Here is a 23,009-nt window from a genome sequence, read left to right on the forward strand (position 1 = left end):
CTGACTTTGCCACAATGTCTCAAGCGTACACATCAAAACAGGAAATGAGATTTCTAAGAATGTGGGTAATTAAACACTGGAACAAATTACTGAGTGTCGTGGTGAATTCACCATTATTATAAGTCTATTCAGTTGCCTTCTGATGTGTTGGAAATTTTTTCTCTCTGCTTAAAACCATGCTCAATTTCAAACACAAATTACCAGGAGACATCCTTAGCTTGCATTAAATCGCAGCTTATATGAGATTGCCACACACTCCCCTCTGTCCTTGCAGTTACTCAGCTGCCGTCAGGCAAACATGGAAGTTACTTCATAACATGCTACAAAAACCTAGCAAACATGATTCCAGACAGACAAAAGTTTCAGTCTGAAATTTAAAATTCGAAAAAAAATTTACATTTGGAATAGAAGACCTGGGATACAACTGGAAATGTGTCAATGCAGGGTGTTCCAGAATGGGTTTAACCTATTCTGGAGATGAAGAGTAGCTGCAAATTTGGCATCAAGAACCACATTTCTCGAAGTTCAGCTCTGCTACAAATTGCCATTTTGATCAGAATATCTCTCTACCTGAAATAATACCTTTTCAGGCCAACATTAATAGCCAATTACATGAGCTCTGAATAGAGAACTGATTCTTCCATGATTTAAAGTACCATTTTTTTCCTGAAAGAAAAATGGTTTGAAAAATACCACAAATCAGCCAACAAAGACTACAACAATCCTAAAGAACAGACAGCTGCAAAAAGATGCAGGAGTAACAGTGACTTGATTATGCAAATAAACAATCAAGTTCTGCCAGATTTCAACATCTGGCACTCATCTGTTCTTCCAGGACTAAGTGGTTCCATCAGAATCACTTCATGGTGCCAGCATCTGTTAACTAACAAGGAAAAATCTGCATGTAGATTGAATAACTATTTATAGCTATATTATCACAGAAAAGCGAGACTGTTTCTGGCATAGGAGCCAGCCAAGAGGCAGAGATTAAGATGGCAGAAGACAGGACTAATCTATTGCACCTTAATTTAGCAACTCCCATTTAACTGTTGTGTCCTATTATTGTGATTCACACAGTAGCTTCGTGATGAAAGCAGATTTTTGTACACTTAGTGACACTGCTCTGCACCCTTTCCAACCCACAGCAGTTCAGACATACTCTGGCAGGCGTGGTAGAGCGGGGCAGCCGAGACCCATAGACGCTGTTGCACATCACACTGAAACGATGTGCTGGAAACGGCGCTGTGGAAGCCCTGGTGACACACCAGCCAGCACTGCTGAATGCTTGAAGCTTGCCCAGAAACATTTTCACAAAATACAGCTCCGTTGAGAACAGAGGAGGCACCGAATGGCAGAGCACACTGCGGACCTTTAGGCACATGAGGAAAGGAATACGTTAGTGGCATCCTATGAAGCACTTCCAGTAAAAATTCTGCAAACCCCTCATATCAACAGAGAAAACCTAGACAGCACCCTGTGCATTTCCCACTCATCTCAACTTGGATCTGCTTTGATATCAGCATGGTTTAGTTTACTACAGCTGAGGAAAAGACACGTATTGACTTTGATGGGTAATGCATTGGGTCCAGAAAGCTACACGTGTGGTTTCTAAGAACAGGTAAGTTTAAAATAGTCATGAATAAATTTAAGCAGGAAATGAGGAGGAGGTTTCTAACCATCAGCAGAACAAATTTTTACAAAAGATAGCCACTGGAAATAGGCGGGGCAAAAAAAAACCCCAAAATCTCAATTCCCTTTGGAGTTAAGTCTGAAAACTTTAGGATCAGGAGCTCATGGCTATGGTGTCTTCAACAGCACCAGGATGCCTCTGGTGACCAGGCAGGTCCTTAACAGAAGCATACAGCCTTGGAGTTGGAGCACAAAGTTTACCCTTTCAACTCACTCTGTATCAGCGCAGTCATTTCAACCCTGCCAGCCCACTGTAAAAGACTAGAATAGCAGGCTAACTACAATGACAATTTCTAACAATCAGGACAAACTAACTGCTTCACTCCACTCAATATTAGCCAACTCCCAACCTAATTACTGAGTATAGCTAGCAATAATTAAACACTTCTGAGTTCTAGAGCTACAAAACATAAGAAGAAAAAAACAATTCCTCACTGATAAATAAATATAAAGATATTCTCATATTGTACAATTCACTTCAGTGGTGTAAACGTAGAACATTTTCCAAATAGCAATGCTCAGGTCAGTCCCAGCCTCTCTAGTCACTGGAGGAAGGCAAACATTGTCGATGGTTCAGGTCTCAGCAGACTCTCTCTCCCCTTCTTATGGAAATATGAAGATTAATTCCTTTAACTTAGTAGCCACTGCAGTTAAAGATTAAAGCATCACAGGATGAATCTTGGATCCAGTGTGCACGGTACACCTTTGTTTCCCAACCTTGAGCATTTCAATGCCAAAATAAAAGGATTTCATATCTGTCTCACTGAATTGCCTGATGCATTTTTTCCAGTCTCCTTTATAGCATCTTTTCTGCAATAACTCTCTACATGGGTCCATTACATTCTGTCTCTTCACTTTTTGACTTGGTCTCCAGTCTTTTGTTCAGTAAAGGTGAACACATTTTTAATATACCTCCTGAGATTTTAGGACCAAAACATATCACTGTAAAACAGAGAGTAATACTTAACCTGACCAAGGCAACTATACCCACCATTACATGTAAATTACATTAATCTCTCTTTATACAAAGTATATAAAAATCAGCCTATGGTTTTTTTTATTGCTCTGGCACATCTCTGTATCCAGTAAGTCTAATCCATTCTCAGCTTGTATGCTGCTACAGTCTTCGAAGACTGTATGTTTCCAAGAGAGCTGGTGTGTGAACTAGGGAAATAACCAGCCGCCAAACTGTAAGTGATGGATGGTTTCCTGGTGTGGTTCACACCTTTCAGTTCACCGTCAGTAATTTGCTTATTTATCCCTCTACAGATGTCATCGGATTTACCATCATTATCAAGCCTGCGCCATTCTGTCATTCTTCTATTTCTCCCCCAGTTTCTCAGTCCTGTAGGAGTGAATCAGAATCCAGCTGAATATTGACACTCTTTCATATGTTTCTGAAGATTTCCATAAGGAAATTACTGTTTCCAGGGCCTTCTATGGAAGAGTTTCTCTCCTTTACCTTTATTGAGGGCTGTGGAAAGTGGGCATGAGGATGGGAGATATGTGTGCAGACTGCTAGGATACTTAGCATCATCTCTCCAGTGCATGTCAACTAGAAAAAGTTGGATTCTACCTCTAATAGAAATTATAAGTTAATGAAAACCTCATTGCATGCACTGGGCATTGTGAAGTTATTACTTGTTGTTTACATCTGTCTGTTCTGATGTTGAAGGAGAAGTGTTATTGTATTTTCCCACCACAACAGCTTCTTTTGCTGATAGACAAGATCTCCAAGATAGTGAGAGAGCCCTCCTTTCCTTTTTTCCTGAACAATTATTAGTACTTCTCAGGACTAGAGATACAAGACTGGATAGACTGAGGGGAAAAATAACTTTTGCTTCTTTAATCTTACACCGTAACTAAGTTGTTTAGCATGAAAAAGTTCCATTATTATTTCAAAATCCAGGAAAATAATTCAAGATGATTTCAATGGTATTTCTATGCAGAAAGTAACAAATAGCTTTCGGTAAATCAGGTTGCCAATATATTTTTGAAGCAACTCTCTCTCTCAGCTCAGTCTTTTAAAAAAGAAAGGTCATTAATCATTCAGTCACTATTTCCTCTAGCAAAAGTACAGCATTATGGGATCCCATGAAACATGAGATGTGCACCCGAAATGTAAAATAATCTTAAAGGTGTATCTTGGGGTACACCTACACACACACACACACCCTTAGAATATACTCCATAAATTCCTGTGGAATTTCACGGGAAATCTAGAAAATGAGCTTTCAGGGAGAGAAGGAGATATCAAGAACTTAACATTTACAACTAATTCTGACTTTTCCCTGGCATACTAGAAATGCTTCCACTTTTCTCTGTTCACCTTCAGAGTCTATGGGAATATCAACCCATGCTGCTGAGTGCCGGGTGTCATTCTGAGTTCCTACAGCTGGTCCAAACAAAATCATTATGTCCCACAGAGACATGAGTCCATAACTTGAAAGCAGGATGGCAGCAGCACTGTACTTTTCAGACTGACCAGTTCTGCTTCCCTGAATAGCTAGAAACTTGTACTGGAGCGCTACACTCACATGGCTATGCCACCCTAGCTCTGCAGCTCATCTCTTCAGAGCTCGGTTGCACATCTCCACACATCACAATGCATGGGGCAGATACAACGCCGGGGGGTTTCCTTGTGGCGTCTCAGAAAACTCTATCCACACAGCTCTCATTGGTACAAGACAGCTCAAAGGTTTCCAAGTTGTCTGAGGTGTTATCTAGTTGATTAAAATGCCTTACAGCCAGTTGGGCTGACACAACCAGGTATTTGGTTGGTGAGCATGTATTGCTCTTTATATAGCAGATTCACAAAAGGAAACTGAAGCAATTTCTTATCATGTGTTCTCATTTTCCTAAATCTATCAACAACTCTCAAATAAAAAATAAAAATAAAAATAAATAAAAAAAAAAACCACAAAAGAACCATGGAAACAGCACTGTCCTGCAGGCATTAGTTGACGGTTTTCTTTTTAAATCTCTAGTTTCCACTAACCATTACATTTTGGAGCATGGCCTTGTAGCAACTTTAATTTGTTTTGCTTCACTTCAGTGATGGGAAGATGTATAAAGGCCATTACAAATTAAGTTTATCCAAATTTCTCCCATTTGGACATCTCACTGGAAACCATGAGTGAATTCCAGTGCTTTGCAGCCCTGGTCATGCAAGAAATACTCTGTGAATATGTAGTGCTTTGGCACATCCTTTTCACAACTCTAGTCACAAGCCAAGAGTAGGAATGGCAGAAGCATACATTTTTCACATTTTTTTTTTAGTCAGCTGAATGGCTTTTAATCCCAGAGCCAGCTCAGATTGGAACATGTTCAAGTTTGCAGCAAGCTGTTCAGATGGACTTCTGTTAAGTTTTATAGCTCAACCGCTTTGGTTTAACCAATTTTATGAATAAGGAGAAATCAAAGATCCATTCCATTCCTTCTCCCTGACAAAGTACTTGAAGATAACTGGACATCGTGCCCAGGTAGGTCTGAAATCTGCCATAACACAAAGATAAGCACACTGCTTGAGCAAAAGTCTCTATAACGGTCTGAACAAAGAAGATTAAACACAACTAAATACTGGAAAAATGTAGGAACTGGGTCAAGTTCCAGACCTGGATTTGCTCAGAAGCAAGGCGCCCCAAGCAGGAACTTACTTGTACATGCAGGTCTTCGTCCGCTTACTCGTGTCCCTGGCACTTCTTCTCCATTATCAAAGACGCACCAGCAGCTCTCTTGGTCCTGGCTGCACTGCACAGGTGAGAAAGCCCCGTTGTCCCCTTCACACTGTGGGATGTAGCCTTTGCCAGCTTCTCGCAGACCAGTTTTAGACCTCAGCATGTTACAGAAACTAGGACCTTTAAAGAGAGAAAATCATTGCAAGATACAGAACAAAAGACAACAAACTGTCCTAAAGACTTTAACAGCTGTGCTTTTGGCCTGTTTATTGGAAGAAAGATGAGTGATCATGAAGGCATAAATAAATTGAACCATTATAAAAATGGGGAATTTATTTCCACTACAAACCTCACATGTTTTCTAAAGATTAAAGTGCAAGTTCTATGGGTTTGCATCAAGAAAATAGTTGAAGAAATACTGACATGTATTTTGCATTTACATCTTTTTTTTTGCTATAAATGTGATAGTGTATCATTTAGATGCAGATATTTAAATTATTTTTAAATCAAATTAATCATTTTAGTAAGAATTTTTTATCAAGGTAATTTAAAATGTAATAATATGATTATTTACATTTTAAAATACTTTAAATGCCCCAGTTCTCTACATTCAAAACTGGGAAAAAAACCCAGTCACAAAACAGCAACAGTTATGGTCTCCCACAAACGAACGAAACAGGGATGTGAGTGGGCAGAACCACCCGCTGACAAAGAGATCCAAAACGCTCAACCCAAACTCGAGACAAAGCTGGTTCTTACTAATTTTGTTGAACTGCAAGTGTCAGAGTAAGCTTGTAAACCTGTATAATGAACAACTACAACTAATTCCTCAGTGAACGTGCAGTTATTTATCCTTCATCAGGCCTGGTGCACATCCTCGTGGACTGTAATCGTTAGCCCATATACAAGTAGAAGAAAGCAGGCTTGCTGGGTCAGATGAAAGTACTGTCTAACTCACTATCCTCTCCTGAGAAGTTTTCTGCTCTGTTACAGATGGTTCCAGGAGTAGGCTTGCCTGAAGCCAGCAGATTATTCTCCCAAATTTTCTACGGCAGATGACAAGCAGAAAATCACTAGCAAAAGAACTGAAGAAAGAAGCGCAGCAGGACTGAGGGCTTTGGGGCTGCCGTACTGTTCGGAACAGCAGAGCCACTGCACTGCATCTCAATTCTGCAAGCAGGGATTCCTCAACTTTTTCAATCAACCATCTCTTATGAGACTTCAACAGTTCTCTGTCTTTATTTGAAGACAATAAAAAGGTATTATAGGTCTAATTGCATTACATGGAGCTGTTGCGGACCATGTAAAATGAATTCACTGACTACATGTGGCCCAGTTCCCACAGTTCAGTATTCACTGCCTTAGAAAATTCATCCATGTGCTCAAAGAATTTTCTATGGTGGCAAGAAATGGAAGGTAAAAAATGCATAGAAGCCTGTTCATCAGTTTGTCTCAACTGGTTTATTTCTGGTGTTGTGAAAGTAAAAGATAACACTTTTCAGATACTCTTTCAATCTTGATGTGCTTGCATGTACCACGTCACTGAGAAATGAATAAGGCCCCCATGTTTCATGGGCATCATTCCGAGAAGGAAAGTACATATGCCACAAGGCACTGCCACTAGTGTCACAGGCTGTGGGTAAAGCATTACTCACACTCAGGATTGCCATCCAAATCCTTGCTGCCACGCTGAAATGCTTCTCCTGAAACAGGATCTACACACCAAACATCTGTGTCAGATCTCTGTAGCACGGCGTATTCTCCTGTCTACAAAGAATCAGTTACATCTCACTGCAGAGCAACAGATATTAATACAGACCCACCACAACCCATACCCCAAAGTTGGTTAAGAATATTTGATTATATTTACATTTGCCCATTAATACAACATGTTGAAAAGAAACACAATATTAAAACAAGGTCTACTTAATTTAATACACAGACCAGACCTAGAGGGAAACAGGCAGAAAGAAAGTCCATTGAGATGAAGTTCTGATATAATCTTGGTTTGAAATGTCTGTTCCTTGCTCATCTCAGGGCTCTATCCTGCTCGCTACCATGTTTTGAGAGCATCACGGACCCTATTTTGGGATACCTACATACAACCCCCTCTCATCTTGACATTCTCTCACAGCTCAGGAGGAGAGAGTCCCCCAGAAGTCATTCAAATAAGTTATGCTTTTTAAGCATAGCCCTGCAAAAGGAGTAGGCAGAGCCACCCCGTAGCAGGGAAGCGTAGGCAGGGACAGAGCTTCCTATTCTCGGTCTTCCATCTCCAATCTATTTATGTTCTGCCTTATGCAGGGAAATGCCTGCTATTAGCTTTATCTTACCCTTTTCTTTCAGGTTAACAGGAACACACAAAGGATGCTTAAGGAGCATAGATTGAAACTGTACAGGCCTTTGGCATGGTGTAAGCAAAACCACAGAGGTTTTGTTTCTTCCTCCCTCAGTCACGTTTAATCACCTCAAGGCAGTAGGGGATGAACAGATCAGCTGTAGATGCATCCAGCTTTGAACCGCTCTGTCTCCAGCTGGAAATTATGGCATTAGTTCGAGATCGCTGACATGATGTCTGGCCTGTAAGAGGAAAAACGTGTATGCATGTTAAATAAAATCAGGTTCTCAACCCTAAGCTAGAGAGAAAGGGATACATCCCCAGCTCTTTCGCACATCTTCATTAGGGTCTGCTACAACCTCAGGTAGGGAATTCCCAATCTGTGTTTGATAACCACTGAATCACAGGATGGTTGAGGTTGGAAGGGACTTCTGGAGACATCTGGTTGGACATCTGGTCCAATTTCCCTGATCAAGCAAGGCCACCAACAGTAAAGGGCCCGTTCTCAAACCATGCAAACCAACATCACATGCAGCGTGAAATGAAATGAATTAGCAAAACAAGCGTAACATTCTTTTTTATTTTCTTGCAACAGTTAGAAACAAGCCTTGCTTCATGCATATCATACTAGAATTTTCCATAAATACTAAAATTTGTAAGAACAGGTAAAGACAAATATTTATGAAGAAAAACCAACTGACATTTGGGAAGTTCTGCTGAGCGTGAGACCAAGGAATCCATGACATAACGTCCTCTCTCATCCACGCACCAGCAATGACCTGGCCAGAGAAGAAAAGCAGCTTAATTTTAGATGTTTGTACTGGTTTTGGCTGGGATGGAGTTAACTTTCTTCTTAGTAGCTAGTACAGTGCTGTGTTTTGGCTCTAATGTGAGAACAATGCTGATAACCGCACTGATGTTTTTAGTTGTTGCTGGGTACCAAGTCAAGGACTTTTCAGTTCCTTGGGCCCTGCCAGCCAGAGGGCTGGGGGGGCACAAGAGACTGGGAAGGGACACAGACAGGTCAGCTGCCCTGAACCAGCCCAAGAGGTATTCCATCCCAGGGGACGTCATGCTTGGTGTATAAACGTGGAGCGTTGGCTGAGGGGGATCATTGCTCAGGGACTGGCTGGGCATCGGTCAGCGGGTGGTTATGCACTTGTACTGCGCATCACTTGTTTTCCTTTTCCCCCACCTTTCCATTATAATTGTTACTATTTTTATTGTTATTATTGTTGGTTTTACCTCTTTATTCTGTTTAAATCATTAAATTGTTCTTATCTCAATCCTCAAGTTTTACATTCCTTTCCGATTCTCCACCCCATCCCTCCCGGTAGCGGGGAGTGAGCAAGAGGCCGCGTGGTGCTTGGTTGCTGCCTGGGGTTAAACCACAACAATGTTGTACTGCAGTATGCTTTGCTGCATATTGGGAAGATTTTAATCCCCAGCAGCACTATAGAAAGTGATCAGTAAATCTAAGTCACAGTTAACTCCGCTATCCAGGGATAAGTAGACCACACCTGAGAACAATGGTGAGAATAGAAATGTGGCAGCTCTAGCGAGACTCTTCCATCGCAGCCCTATCCTGCCGCGTATCATCCACTCCTGGCAATGTGATATCATCCACTAACTTGCTGAGAGTGCACTCCATCTCATTGTCCTGGTCTTTAATGAAGGCATTAAGCAATATCAGCCCCTGAACTGACCCCCAAGGTACACTACTAGCAGTGAGCAAATGAACACCAACTGATATTTGAGCCCCAGTGCACTGCCACTTGAGTCCCTCACTCCAATCAATTTTCCACCCATTTCATGGACCACTTCACCTTTCTCCAGTTAGGCTACAAGAATACAGGTCTTCCATCCTTTCATTAGAATTCTGCTTAGCTTTTCTTTGTTCAGACAGCCTAGAGTATCTTGTTAGCAACCGCTCACCTGTACTCTCGTAGCACTGAGTTGGCTCCCAGTTTCCCAGGCCATCACACTGTGGGATGTAGGGGTGAAATCCCAGTTGTGCTGCTTCCCCAGCGGAATGTTTTGCAGTAAAGTGACTCCGCCAATAGAAATGCAAGACTATAAAAGACAAGTAAGAAAAAAGGCTACTAGTGGCCAATAGAAGATATTTTAAATGCACATTTGCAAACACCTGAATGTCCCTGTACTTTAATAGGCAAATTAACAAGTGTTGCAAGCATGTAAAGGTTGGTAAGTGTCCAAATCTTATATATGTGTCATGTCATACATAGAAGACAACTGAAATCAGCTCTTGGGTTGACAGGTTAATTACACAGATTAATTATACCTGCTGAGTTGCACCTGTTTTTCAGCAACGTTGCATTTGACGTAGAGTACTCTTGCACAGATTCTGGGCATCTATCCATTTAATTAAGCTGTCATTTCTCTTTCACCTACCCGACCGTGCAGCCAGCTGGAAAGCATAGTCACCGCCCGATAACAGCTTTTCAGAGACCACCACCTCTGACTCATAGGACTGGGCAGAACGTAGGAGGTCATTGTCTGTGAGCTGTATTCCCTTTGCTATCAAGAAGCTCTCTCCAAAAGCAAAGTGGGAACGATTTGATGCCAGTATGAGCTGCTCTGCCTCCTCCATAAATGTCAGGGCTTCCTGCTTCACACCTTCACATATACCAGGACCTGTAGAACCAGAAGGTATATTAATGCCTTTCATCTAACTCCAGTAAAGATTTGCATGCCAAAACTAGCTGGTCTTTTAATTAGCATCTTCTCTTTCCTTCTGTACTTGCTCAGTTTTGAATTGTGTAATGAAGCAAACAAACAAACAAGATCCGTCAGTGCTTAGCTAGATAACAGCAAGAGTCCAAGAGTCCCAGCAATCACCCAATGTCCCTGGCTCCAGAGGGGCAGCTGACACTTGACCTGTCCTCTCCATACATCTACTGACTCAGAAATGGCAGTTCAACACACTGAACCAGCTCAGAGAAAGCTTCACAGCTAAAATAACCCTCTGCTAATCTGTTTCATACCCTTTATTCCCCATTTGCCCACAGAATTGGCATCTCGGGCACTCCTTGCCTATCTGGAGGTTTGCCATTCATTGTCCTGTGACTTCCTCCCAGATGGAAAATTACTATGTGATTAGAATGGCTTTAGTGACTGCATCTATAATATAGGTCATCTGCTGAAGTAACCGTAAAGAGGGCCCACCACCTTTGGTGGAGGTGTCTGGACAGAGGGCTTACCAAACTTCAGCGCTGGCCTTGCTCTTCTCCTAGTGACTTCTAGGGGCTATGTGTTACTCTTGACCGCATAGTAAGAAATAGGAAATAAAATTCCTTTTGGCTCATTTTAAGGCATTCTTGAAAGTCATTTACAGCACAGTGCAACCCTGAATTTTTCATATAGCTCCTCACACTCTTTCTAACTTCAAAACGTCCTTTGCCGTCTGGCTAAATATCTTCTGCAAAAGCGTTATATGTCCAAATTCCAAATTACAAAATCTACACAAACCTGATATGGAACTTTATTCCTCCTTATTCCCAAAGCTGAGACACCACTTATTTACAAAAAATTAGTCACCCCACCTCTGGTGGCCAGTGACAACGGTAGTATTGCTCTTTCTGACAAGTCATTGTCTCTTACTTCACAGCAACTGAAAGGACTTTCCTCTTGTAGCATAAAAGCAAAGACCAGAAACGCTGCTACTTATGTGCCAGAAATTCTGTTACTTACATGCTGGGACCTGGTTCACTTCTGCCTTTGTTCCTTGCAGCTCTTCTCCTTTGTTATCAACACACCAACAATCACGAAGTTCAAAGTGGCTTAATGGAGCGCTGAAATCACTATAGGGTCCTGGGTAATAAGTCAGCTGCTCATTCAGAAGCTGCCAGAACATATATGGATCCAGTAAAATGTTCTCAGATGCATAGGTCAAGTTTCCTTTCAGCACTTCAGGTGGGAGATCAGTGAAGGAGGAATATGGGGTGAATGCTGGGAAGACATTCTGGTGCCCAGCCTCATACAAAGATTTAATGAAAGCTGAAAAGCCTTTGGAAGATGCCTCTTTATATCCAGTTATAATGTTCAATAGATCAGCAACAGGCAGCGTTTTGCCTTCATTGTTCTCTGCAATCCACCTTTCGTACCACTCGAAGGCTTGCTCAGGAGGGCCACTGCACTGCACCTCCCTCCAGGCACCGCCAGCATCACACTGTGGGAGGTAAACGCTGGAGAGCTGGGGCAGAGCACTGGGATCTGACAACAGGAGTTTCACAGCCTTTAGAAACTCCTGGCCAGCCGTTACTTGGCAAGCACTTGGGCCTGGGGGAGAGAAAAGCCATGCATAGCAAATCTTATGAATGCACCAAAGATGCACAATACCTCCCACCCCCCAGCACTACAAACACCGTTACTAAAACTTGGTCATTTACCACAATACTAACAACAACATTTCCGCCTGTTATTAAGAGGGCTAATTCTATTAAGCTCCCATGCTGAAGCAGGGTAAGATTTCCAAAGGCATGTGAACACTGAAAGATTTGTATAGATATGATTTTTTAAAATATTTGAGCGCATTAGAGGGATGCGTGCTCGATACCACTAAATGCCTCCCTGAATCTGTTCACACCAACTAGGTATTTTCAGATACACTTGGTAATCTGGCAGTTACTTATTCAGCTAATCCTTGCAAAAGTAATCATCAGAACAGCAGGATAATAGTGATTTTATTTCCCCTTGGACCTAACCAGAGTTTTCAGATTCTGTTGTCCTCCCTTCCTATTTAGAGGAATATGGAAGGAAGGAATCCCCATATTGCAGCTGAATATAAAAATACCATCCCTCAAAATGCCGGAGTGAGTTTGTTTTGGAAGACTTTTCTGCCCTCTCTAGGGCCAAATTTCATTTTGCCACCAAGCAGCTCTATAAACCTAGCAAGACATAGGAGCTCATCTCCCTTTGAGCACCAGAGAATCATGAACCTGTTTATTTTTGATTGCACTACAGATGGCTTGCTAAATATAAATCCCCTACTAATTCAGTTTATTGCAATAAATTCCCCACTACTTCTGCAAACTGCTATTCAAAGGAACTCTTTCACTATGTACCACTATCACCTGCTAGATACTTGGCTATTCCTTCCAAAATGAGAAGCAGGCTCTTCTCTTGGTCTGTACTCCCTGTTGATGTGCCATTTTCAGTTCACAGAAACTTGAAAGGTAAATGTTCCCAGCCTATGTGATTCCTTCTCCCTTTGTATTACATTAATAGAAGGCAAGATGAGGCAGTTCATAGCCCCTAAGCAAGTTCCAGGCCCAAAATGATGTCGGACAAGTCATTTGTGACTCGTTTTTCTGACCTGGCTGCGTGGCCTTTATGAGAAACTTAGTAGCCTTCAAATCCCTCCCCTACGTTTCAATTCCTGTGACATCCTACCAAGCTGAGGATATGTTCTTGAGCTAAAAGACTAAAAGAGGTTCACGGCTTAAGGCACTGAACCTCTTCAGTCCTCAGGACAAGGATGAGCCAGTGACCATGCCCACGTGACTTGCTCCTGAAAGTAAAAGGGCTTTTTCACTCGGCAGGAGTTACATTCAGTTACACAGATATTTCAGGTCTCGTGAGCATCATGGATGTTCTACACGCTAGCTACACTCATGGGTGAAGACATATGCCAATGGCGTGCCCACCAACAAGGCAAGCTTTGGGGCTCCTCTGCTCTGAGTGCGCCTAGCCTGTGCGCTGAAAGAAGAAGGGACCATCTTTAAAACTCAGGACATCAAGGTTACTCACACTGTATTTCTGGCTATTCCCCTGCAACTGCAGGGCTGACCTGCTCTCTTGTTAGGGAGCAATGTTGTTTGTATACATTATCCACACATTTCCAGATATAATCGGATAGATGCCATTCCAACAGAATAAGGAAGCATCTTTAAATTCCCAGTCCCTAGGACTTACACTGCATTGGCTTTCCAGCTTTCCCCCTTATTCCTGGAATAACCTCGCCGTTCAAATCAACACAGAAGCAATCCACCCCGTGACACTGCAGTGGCAGAAAGTCTCCATCCTCAGTACAAGAGGGAATAAAAAGATCCGATCCTGCAGGCAAGCTTTGCTTCAAGTTTTGCAGGTTTCTCCTTTGCTTCTCACAATCAGTGGGACACCTTGGACGTTTGCCTTGAGATCTCGAGCCTGGAACTTCTTTACCTAAAGAGTCCAAACACCAGCACTCTCCTCCATAACACTGAACTTCCTCATACCTCCCATCCTTGGCGCATGTTGGAACAAACAGGTTCCTTGGCTCTTCACCACACTCTTTGGATCCCAGCACTAGTTTCACCACCTCACCTAAATCTCCAGCAACGCTTTCAGGGACAGAAATCACTTGTTGAAGAAAAGCAAAGAACTCTGGTAGTTCCAGAACAGAGGAAAGGAATTTCATCATATTCTGATTGTCCTGTAGAGTTACTATGCGGCCAAAGCTGCCTACAAGAGGTTTACCCAAAATGGAGCTCCCCTTTGATACCTCTGCTGAAAATGCCTCTGCTGATTCCAGAAACCCTTGGCTGTTATCCCTCTCTGCCACATCCTCCTGTGAGAAAAATTGGCCAATGCTGTATTTTCCGCTAGGGCCAAGTGCCCCTGTGAAGTTAAACTGGATCAAATTCTTCAAGAACGGTCCTCCAAAAAGGTTTTCTTGGAAACGCTTTGGATTGGCAGTAAATTTCAGTGCCGACTGAGCCAGTTCCCTTGATGGGAACATCCCCATGATGGCTTCAGTAAGGGTGGCTTCTAGCCCAGGAATCTGGCTGACATACAGGCTTTGTGCAACTGGAGACAACAATCCAGACTCCAGAAATAGTTCCTTGAAGGAAGGAGGGCAGGGTCTTGAGAAGCCAGCTATTTTTTCCAACTGCATATCTGGTGTAGAAAACAAATTGGGCTGAGTGAAGTATCCAGCAGGGCCATAAAATACCCTCGACAAGGCCCGTCGCCTCTCAGAGATGCACGTCTGTTCTTCACCTAAACAAAGTGTTAAAAAAAAAGCAAATTTTGGAACCTTTAAAACTTCATGGCTATCTTTCAAGCAGTCTCAGCACAAACCACATGAAAGTGTAGTTTAACTTGTCTCTAGTTCAACTATGCATCAGGCACATTGATAAGGAAATTTGAACTGTTATTGAATACGGTCTGTAATTTAAACTCTCCAGTCAAGACACAAAGTGAAAGGAAACATTCATTCCTTCACAACATCTAAGTTGTCTGCTCTGTGGCCTTTTTCTGGTCCTAGTGTTTCCCAATGTAAATCATAGAACCACAGAATCACTCAGGTTAGAAAAGAACTTAAAGATCATCTAGTCCAACTGCCTATCCAGGACTGCCAAGTCCATCACTAAACCATGTCCCTAAGCACCGCATGTATGTGTTCTTTAAACACCTCCAGAGATGGTGATTCCGCAGCCTCCTTGGGCTTGTTAAAATTACCAGTAATAGAGTACTAAGGACTAGATGGCATTCACAAATGAGCTGTAAAGGAAAAGAAATTATGAAATTTCAACAAAAGCAGTCAAATGTCAGGGTACCAGCTGTGCTTCTGGGTTCCTGGGTACCCATATCCTGGGCCAAGTTATGTCATATGTGTATCTGCCTCCAGCCCCACCTGTACATTCATACAGAGAAAGCAATGGCTCCAAGTTAGGATGCAACATATCACCGAAGAAGGATCTCTGAAAGTGTTAGCTTAAGGCTCAAAAGACATCAAAAAAGGAAAGACTCAGTAGATATAAAAACACTGAGAACCAAACAGACAGTATGGTTATGACATTGACTGGATCTCTGGAACACACGCAGCAGTTTCCATCATATACCATGTGGTTACTTTTCCTTGAAAAGTAGCAGAATCATAGAGAAGGGATGCAAAACCATTTTGAGGACAAAACAGCTTTTCTGGTAGGAAAGACTATTGAGGCTTGGACAAAAAAAATACAATAAACATTTTTGAAAAACAGGATTCTCCACATCACTCACAATAGACAATTACTATTCACTGTTTCTCACAGTACAGGAATTAGAATTGTCCAGAAGTAGAGCACATAATCATTATCATGAAACGTATTGCCAGAGAATGCTAGAAAGGATAAAAGGTTAAAGGGCAATTAGACAAATCCCTGCAAGATGACTCTATAGGGGAGGGCTGAACACAATGATGTGGGTTCAACTGCCAGTCTGGGATCTCTCCCACCTGTAGGATGTATGGAAGCTATATACATTTCCCACGTTTCTCACACTTTCTCTCTAAACACCACTGCTGTCCCTGGTAGGGAACAGGGTGGTGGACAAACAGCTTTGGTCTGCTTCAGCATGGCCTCCCTTGGGCTTCCCACCCCATCCCCATTTATCATACATCCAGGCAATATGATAAAGCAGTCATAAATACTTTTAACAGTAATGATGAAAGCTGGAAATCTTCAAAGCTGCTAAAATAGATCAGCAAGAAATCTGAGGGAGGCTCTGTGATCAGCACCTTTATCACTCCACCTTTTCCACCCTTGTCCTGCTCCGCAGCTCCTGGCAGGGGCTCAGGGTCCCTCACATGGTTCCTTTGTAAAGGCATTTTCTGTAGATGGGCCCCTTCTGTTTTCAGTGTTGGCTTTTGGTAAGAGGGATGGAGAACATTCCTCTGGGGACCAATAAGTTAGGGTAAGCCACAAGCCCACAAGTAGGCTAATATCAAACAAACGTAGGATCATGGTCTTTAAACGCTCCCCCCTCCTACCCACTGCTGAATCAAATCAGGAGTGAGAAGGAATAAACAGAAAAGCACTGCTGGGGTGGCTTTACTGCTAGAGGTCAGAAAAGCAGCATGTCCCTATCAGGATTGCCTGGTGCACCAGGTCACATGAGTACCCAGCGTGCTACCCACACCTACATCCCTGCCTCCTCCAGTGTTCATGCGGTGGAGTGTGAAAGATATTAAAAAGAAAAAAAAAACAAAACAAAACAACAGAGCAGAACTGGAGACGTGCACATGGCATATAGCTGTCTGAACGCAGACTGCAGCTACACCCTCATGAAATATCTTTTCAGGAGTCAGTCTGCAAAACCTCTGCAGAAATTTTTCCCTGCTTAAATTTCCTGAGTCTGCCAATAGAAGCTGTAAGCAGCCTCCAGTCATCGCCACCCCCACCCCCCCCCAAAAAAAAAAAAAAAAAAAAAAAAATCAGGAGGGCTCAGAAAAGCACATTCAAAGAGAAAACAACCAGCCCCAACATATGGCGAGGCCTCTCAGAGGTTTCCTTGCAATATCCTTGGTGATCAGCCTCGGAGGCATGCTAACATTGTCATTTCACGGTAAGCCTGTCCGTGCCCAGAGCACTCTGAGCGACTTGGAGCCATGACACCCAGAGCGGGTTCCTCCTCCTTTACCTGCGTGGTGAGACTGTGCCTGCAAACAGAGCCATCACCCTCCCCGAGGCGCCCCGCGTTGAGCTGTGTCCCAGCCTCCAGCGCAATCCGCACGCTCCAGAGGGAAGGTTTTTAACTTCCATCCTCCCCTCTGTCCCTTGGACATGTCTGCTGGGGGCACTGATCTGATGGTGTGTTCTTCATGAAGTCTCTCCAAGCCCAAACCCATACACCTTTTCTGAATTGTTTCAGGTATTTTTTACTGGATTTGTCAATTTTCATGGCCAAATAGGCAGTGACAGAGATGGGGAAAAATACGTCCGGGATGAGAAGTGCCTTAGAAATTCCATAGCATCACCAAAGGAAGGAGGTAAAACCCAAAACCACCATCGCTGCCTTCCTTACTTTATCCCAGATATTCTGACTTCATGCCCCTGGCTCCTGGAGTCAAGAGACAGATATCACAGCTGCAAAGAAAAGCCTTGCTCTATGCAAAACTAAAAGGCTAAAAAAAGGTCATAAAGGAAACTAAAAGGAAATGATATTTAATAATTTATTACAATATGGCTTTTAACCCCAGGGAGGTTTCTGGATCTTCGGTTTTGAACACCAGAATCTGTCAGAGCTGAGAACTGAACTGGTCCTTTGAGTTTCATTCTAAAGACACTAAGAGATGTGCTTGCTTTTCCTTTTCCAAACCTCACACATACCACAGGCCGGGGGTTGTCCTCGTCTCTTTGTGCCCTGGACCTCTTGCCCTTTGGATTCCGCACACCAGCACTGTCCTCCCTGCTGACACTGCACTGGCGTGTAGCCCCCGTCAGCATCACAAGACGGCACATAGGTGTGCTGGTAACGCAGGGCTGCATACCGCTCGGTCTCACACCTCGAGGGGCCTGGAAGAAAACCAGTATGCATTAGGGGGGAAAGCTTAAAGCTACAGAGCCACCTCTGCTTGATCCCACTGTTCGCCTATTTGGGAGAAAAAAAAAAAAAAGGAGAAAAAAAAAAAGGAGAAAAAAAAAAAAGGAGAAAAAAAAAGTTTCACTTCCTGACCATTTTCAGTAACACTTCAAGTACCAGCCCAAAATGTGAATTGCCAATCTTCTTTTCCCCTGGAGAACCGTCTCCAGGATTTTGCACTGTTGGCATTCATATCTAAAAACCGCACAGAAAGTAAACCCTCAACACGCTTTTCAGTCATAGTCACAGGTAGGCAGAGTAGCAGCAGCTCCGTGCTGGGGGCAAGGTGAGCTCTGGCCCTTAATGTAAATGCAAAGCTGGTCACCAGAGTTAAAGTGCAGCTTGGGAGACTGAGATGAAGGCAATCATCAATGTTGCTGAAGAAATGAGGCATTGCTCCTGCAAAAGGATCTGCACCTGTCTGTGGAGATTTTGCCTGGGACCACCCGACTTATTTCCCTTCACAGGGATATGAAGGCCCTACTGCTGTCAAACTGGCCTTAATGGCAGAGAAGCCAAAACTCCATAAAGCAAATTTTCTGAGCTATGATCTCTCCAATACCAGATGCCAACAGAAATTTTGCTTGTTTATATAAACCTGCAACCCTACAGCCTAAACATTTCTCAACATTTCCCACCTTCAAGAGCTTTCCAGCCACGCTCAGCTACCAGGTTGAGGCAGCGAGAGCATCACATCAGAGCAACCTGTTCATCAAGGAAGTCTGACAACTCTCGCAAGGTGTGTGGCTTCAGGTGGTGGTGTGAGACCTGGGTAAGCCACCAAAGCAGTCCCCCTCGGTGGCTGACGAATGTGGTCACATCTCCATCTTGTGGCTGTTACAGCTGCATTTTTGCTGACAGCCGCTGCATCCCTCGCTACAGTCAGAGCTTACTCAACAACACTGTGCAGCAGAAGGAGGAAGGTGCTTTTCAGACTTCCCAGAACAATCAGCTTGTTCCAAAACCAGAAAACCCGTGTGGTTATGTGGCCAGAATACTTACATCAGTATTTGCTTAATAACTCTGGTGATGCAACTCCCTAATGAGGGTCAGACAGCAATGTCAGAGGAATTTGGATGGGAAGATGGAAGTTTCACACCAGGGGGTTCAAATGCTCCCCAGCCAAGACAATTATCTTGGGCTGTGATGTAGGAGAGAGAAGAAAGTACCTGACCCTCCTGTCCCACAGAGTTCACTGCTCGTAGGCAGAGAAACTCTCTTCCTATTTGCCTGCCCTGACCAGGGAGGGAACGCAGCCAAGGGCAGAACCAGAAGTTCAACTTTGCTGGCTAAGGCACTGCAAATTTTTGTGTTGTCTTCTGGGAATCAAGTGTGTTGTGGTCAACGTAATCTCTTTCCTGTTTCTCAGTGTACCAACATAAATTAGGGAGCATTTTCTCAGGCTTTTAATCTAATAAATCATCAGATCCATCTCCAGAATCTCAAGGCAAAAGATACAGAGAGTTCATGGGATTTCAACTAATGTGTTCTTCAAGTGCGTGGGAAAGCATTGATCCGAGGACAGGTACCATCCCCTGGTAAAAATGTACAATCCAGAGGTTAAAAGCCAGCTGCAATTCAGGGACCTTGATTCCTGCACTGAAAGTGGTATTTTATGCTTTTAGTGCAACAGACCCCTAGAACAACTCCCACAAAAGCAGCTGTAACATACAAGCTCCAAAATTGTCACCTTATTTACTAGGCACCACCTGGGTGCTACTTACACCTGAACTTGCCAGAGGTAGCGAGCTGAACCCCTAGAAACCGCCTCTGCAGGATCCGATATATATTGGTTTCTGCAAATGTGCGGGCAGGCTCCGGCGCAGAGAAAACTGTGTCGTAAACTTCATCGAGCAGCAGTTCCAAGCCTGGGAAAGACAGACTTTTAGCACAGAGCCCGGTTTTAAGACAGAAGTCACCTACTTTACACCAGAGTAGCATAACTGGAAGCCTGTCAGGAAGAAGAAAACCAGCCCTCTAAACAGGCCAAACGTGAACTTACACCACGTCACCCTGATGTACCACACCACAAATCCCACTGCTGAGTGCCCAGTCGCTGGCTTTATGCCTTGACACCTACCAAAGCAAGCAGAAGCCACATGCCATAACTGGCACTGTGCTGTGGTTTTGTTAGGTTGAGTCTGCAGTACAGCAATTGATGCAATTTTGGAAACTGACGGTGCCAAAAAAATTTCCCAATTGTTTCAGCTGTGTAACAGAAAGACATCCAATGCAGTGGTTTCCCTGAGTGCACAATTTTTTTTGAGAATTTCTCAGCCTTGTGAGAATTAAATGTTGAAGTTCTCATCTACCATCTAAAGTTTAAGCTAGCATGCTTTGCATTCCGCTCCCCACCCACCCTTTTTTTTTTTTTTTTTTTTTTTTTTTTTTTTTTTACTTTTTAAAACAGAGTATCTAATGAAGAGGAGCTGGAAGCTGTCCTCACTCCGCCTTGTTGGAAAAAACATTCTCTATCCTAAAGTGTCCCATCACCTATTAACATGCCTACAAGTTATCCTGACTCTGAGAGAAAAGGAAGGACCATCTGATGCTTCTGCTCATAGCAGGGGGGCTGGACTAGAGGATCTTTAAAGGTCCCTTCCAGCCCAACCCGTTTCATGATTCTACCTGAGCAAGAAGAAAATAGTTTGGTCTCCAGGCCCTTTATACTCCCCTGCATTTGCTAATTGGACTTATTGAACGTGACACAGCTTTCTAGTGCGGGCAGAGGCTGGACACTCAGAAATCCTGTACCACCATCCTCAAAGAGGACAGAATCAGCTCCCAGGCAGCAACTCCACTGGCTACTGACTAAAGTGCTGCTCCTAAGGGTGGGAATTCAGTAATTAAGCTCCAGCCTTTCCCATGAGCACTACACTGGTCCCAGTGGTCTTACCCCTTGTAAGAATGAAATGAAGTTCCAAATGAGCCTGAAGGCGGATACTTTTTATTTGTCCTTTCCCTCAGGAATTCAAAGCCACTCAAATTACAGGATCAGATGCTGGAGGGTACTTACCAGTGTCTGCTAACTCTCTCCCCAGACTGTCCACGCAGTAGCAGTACCCAGAGACCTCTGGGAATGCCTCCCGCAAGGAGCTGAGTGTTCGGAAAGCCCCTGGGAGCCTGGAAGGAAAAGCAGCCTCCTGTGAATACTTGGGAGGCCACTGACAACGGCAAAGCATCATCTGTGCTTCCCTCCCAGACAGGTACAGTAGGGCTGTCTGCAGAGCGCAAAGCCATGACAAAACCCTTTGGTCCCCCTGTGGCAACCAGGCTCTGATGTGACCCAGATCAGTGTTGCAGCAGGCTAACAAGTCTCCTAAATGTCGTTTTTTAAACAAACACAGGACAATCTTCAGACAGATTTCTGACTCTTCCTAAGGAGGTACCCAGCTTCTGTATCTAACACCCATTTTCTATTCTATTCTCATCTTCGAAAGCCTGTCAAAGAATATAAAACAGACCAATGTTGGTTTAATATTATTACAACACCCTTTCATTAGCTCCTACAGATCTACACAAGATGGCAAAGTGCCTAAACAAACAGGTTGCTTCCTGTTCCCTACATGCTACGTACACTTTCTGCATAGAATTAAGCACAAAAGCTGATAAAAACCTCACTAATCTTCTTCATTTTCAGAGCATGGCTCAACAGGTTAAGGAGAAGGGAGTTTTTAACATATGACGAGTAAGACTGACTCTTCTGGAGATCAATGAGATCTTAGTTTCCAGTATAATATTCTAGGAATGAGAACAGCCAGATTCCAGCAAAGCAATGATTTAGGAAGGAAACTTCATAGGGCCAGTTAGAAAAAAACACAATAAATGTGATCTTAAGTGACAGACACTCTGGGGGTTCTCCAAGCAAACAGAAGTTAAGTTCTTCTAGATTCAAAGTGCCAAGTTCCAAAACAATCCTATTATTTTACAGGCGCGTACCTTTCCCTGAAATACGATGAAGGACTGGTGTCCCAGCTGCATGTGGCTTATTTGGGATATCTAGCAAAGGGGAAGGGGAATTTTCTGCTCAAGACATTCGGACAATGACACAAATCAGGGTTTTACCAAGGAAGGAGACTCAGCAGTAGGAGTAATGGTGGATTAGGCCCTGATCCACTGGGAAAGAGGTTAACGTGCCAGCGCAGCTGACAGCGACCCTGTGGCACTGGGACTATGAGCAGCCTCGATACCGATGCCATCGCCCCGCAGCCCCAGGGCTGCTCCAGCATCCGCAGTCTGCGGGGGCCCTGAGAAAGAGCAAAACACTTGTCAGGCTCAGAGTCAGTGCTCAGGTCAGAGGAGTGGAGCAAGGGGCCTTTGCTACCTTCAGGTGACTGGCCGAGTGCTCTGTCACCTCTTGCCAGGAGAGCTGAAGATGTTACTGCTTCCTCAGCCCGTCGAAGTGCAAGCTGAGCAATGCATGAAGCAACAGCAACCCCTGGGCAGAGGAAGGGGCTGGCAACCCAGTGGTTGTCCCAGTGTTACCCAGCAGTTCTCCTGCCTCACAGCTTGCACATCCCTGCATAGAGCTGCTTCCCTCTGGCACTCTTCCACGTCTTCAAATTAAAAGCCTATGGACTCCCTTCACTTAGGATCATAAAATCCTACTCCACTGCTGACACGGGCATGCTAAAAACAATCAAAATGTCATACTTCAGGGCACAAAGGGACTTCTGCCAGCATTAAACCAATGGAATTTAAGATATAAACACCTAAATGCCATCTGTCTATGGTCTTCAATTTACAAACATAGAGAGCTTGGGATACCTCAAGAGCCTTCTGCTCCCCTGAATTATCACGCAGTAACCACTGCCCAATCAGGAATATGACCTTTTCTTAGGAGAGCAATGCATTCAAAGGCAGACCTCTGCACTGCTCATGGCCTTGGAACTCATCACCTCAGCATCTCAACACCTAGCTGAGTGAAACAGGACGCAATGAAAATATTCTGCATGCTGCTT

General features: G+C 43.6%; 1 protein-coding gene across 1 annotated transcript in view; it reads right to left on the bottom strand.

Annotated features, from left to right (window-relative positions):
• Nucleotides 1-23,009, bottom strand: part of TG (thyroglobulin) — a 164,662-nt gene that overhangs the window by 130,868 nt on the left and 10,785 nt on the right. The window contains exons 6-17 of the mRNA XM_040586695.1: nucleotides 21,065-21,171; nucleotides 19,773-19,916; nucleotides 17,796-17,981; nucleotides 13,639-14,703; nucleotides 11,416-12,003; nucleotides 10,117-10,359; nucleotides 9,640-9,777; nucleotides 8,406-8,483; nucleotides 7,834-7,946; nucleotides 7,022-7,133; nucleotides 5,346-5,546; nucleotides 1,160-1,369 (exon numbers count right to left, since the gene is read on the bottom strand). Of these exons, the coding sequence (XP_040442629.1) occupies nucleotides 1,160-1,369; nucleotides 5,346-5,546; nucleotides 7,022-7,133; nucleotides 7,834-7,946; nucleotides 8,406-8,483; nucleotides 9,640-9,777; nucleotides 10,117-10,359; nucleotides 11,416-12,003; nucleotides 13,639-14,703; nucleotides 17,796-17,981; nucleotides 19,773-19,916; nucleotides 21,065-21,171 (3,185 nt within the window). The remainder of the gene's footprint in view (nucleotides 1-1,159; nucleotides 1,370-5,345; nucleotides 5,547-7,021; nucleotides 7,134-7,833; nucleotides 7,947-8,405; nucleotides 8,484-9,639; nucleotides 9,778-10,116; nucleotides 10,360-11,415; nucleotides 12,004-13,638; nucleotides 14,704-17,795; nucleotides 17,982-19,772; nucleotides 19,917-21,064; nucleotides 21,172-23,009) is intronic.

Source organism: Falco naumanni, chromosome 3 (genome assembly GCF_017639655.2).
Source record: "Falco naumanni isolate bFalNau1 chromosome 3, bFalNau1.pat, whole genome shotgun sequence".
Lineage (NCBI taxonomy): Eukaryota > Metazoa > Chordata > Aves > Falconiformes > Falconidae > Falco > Falco naumanni.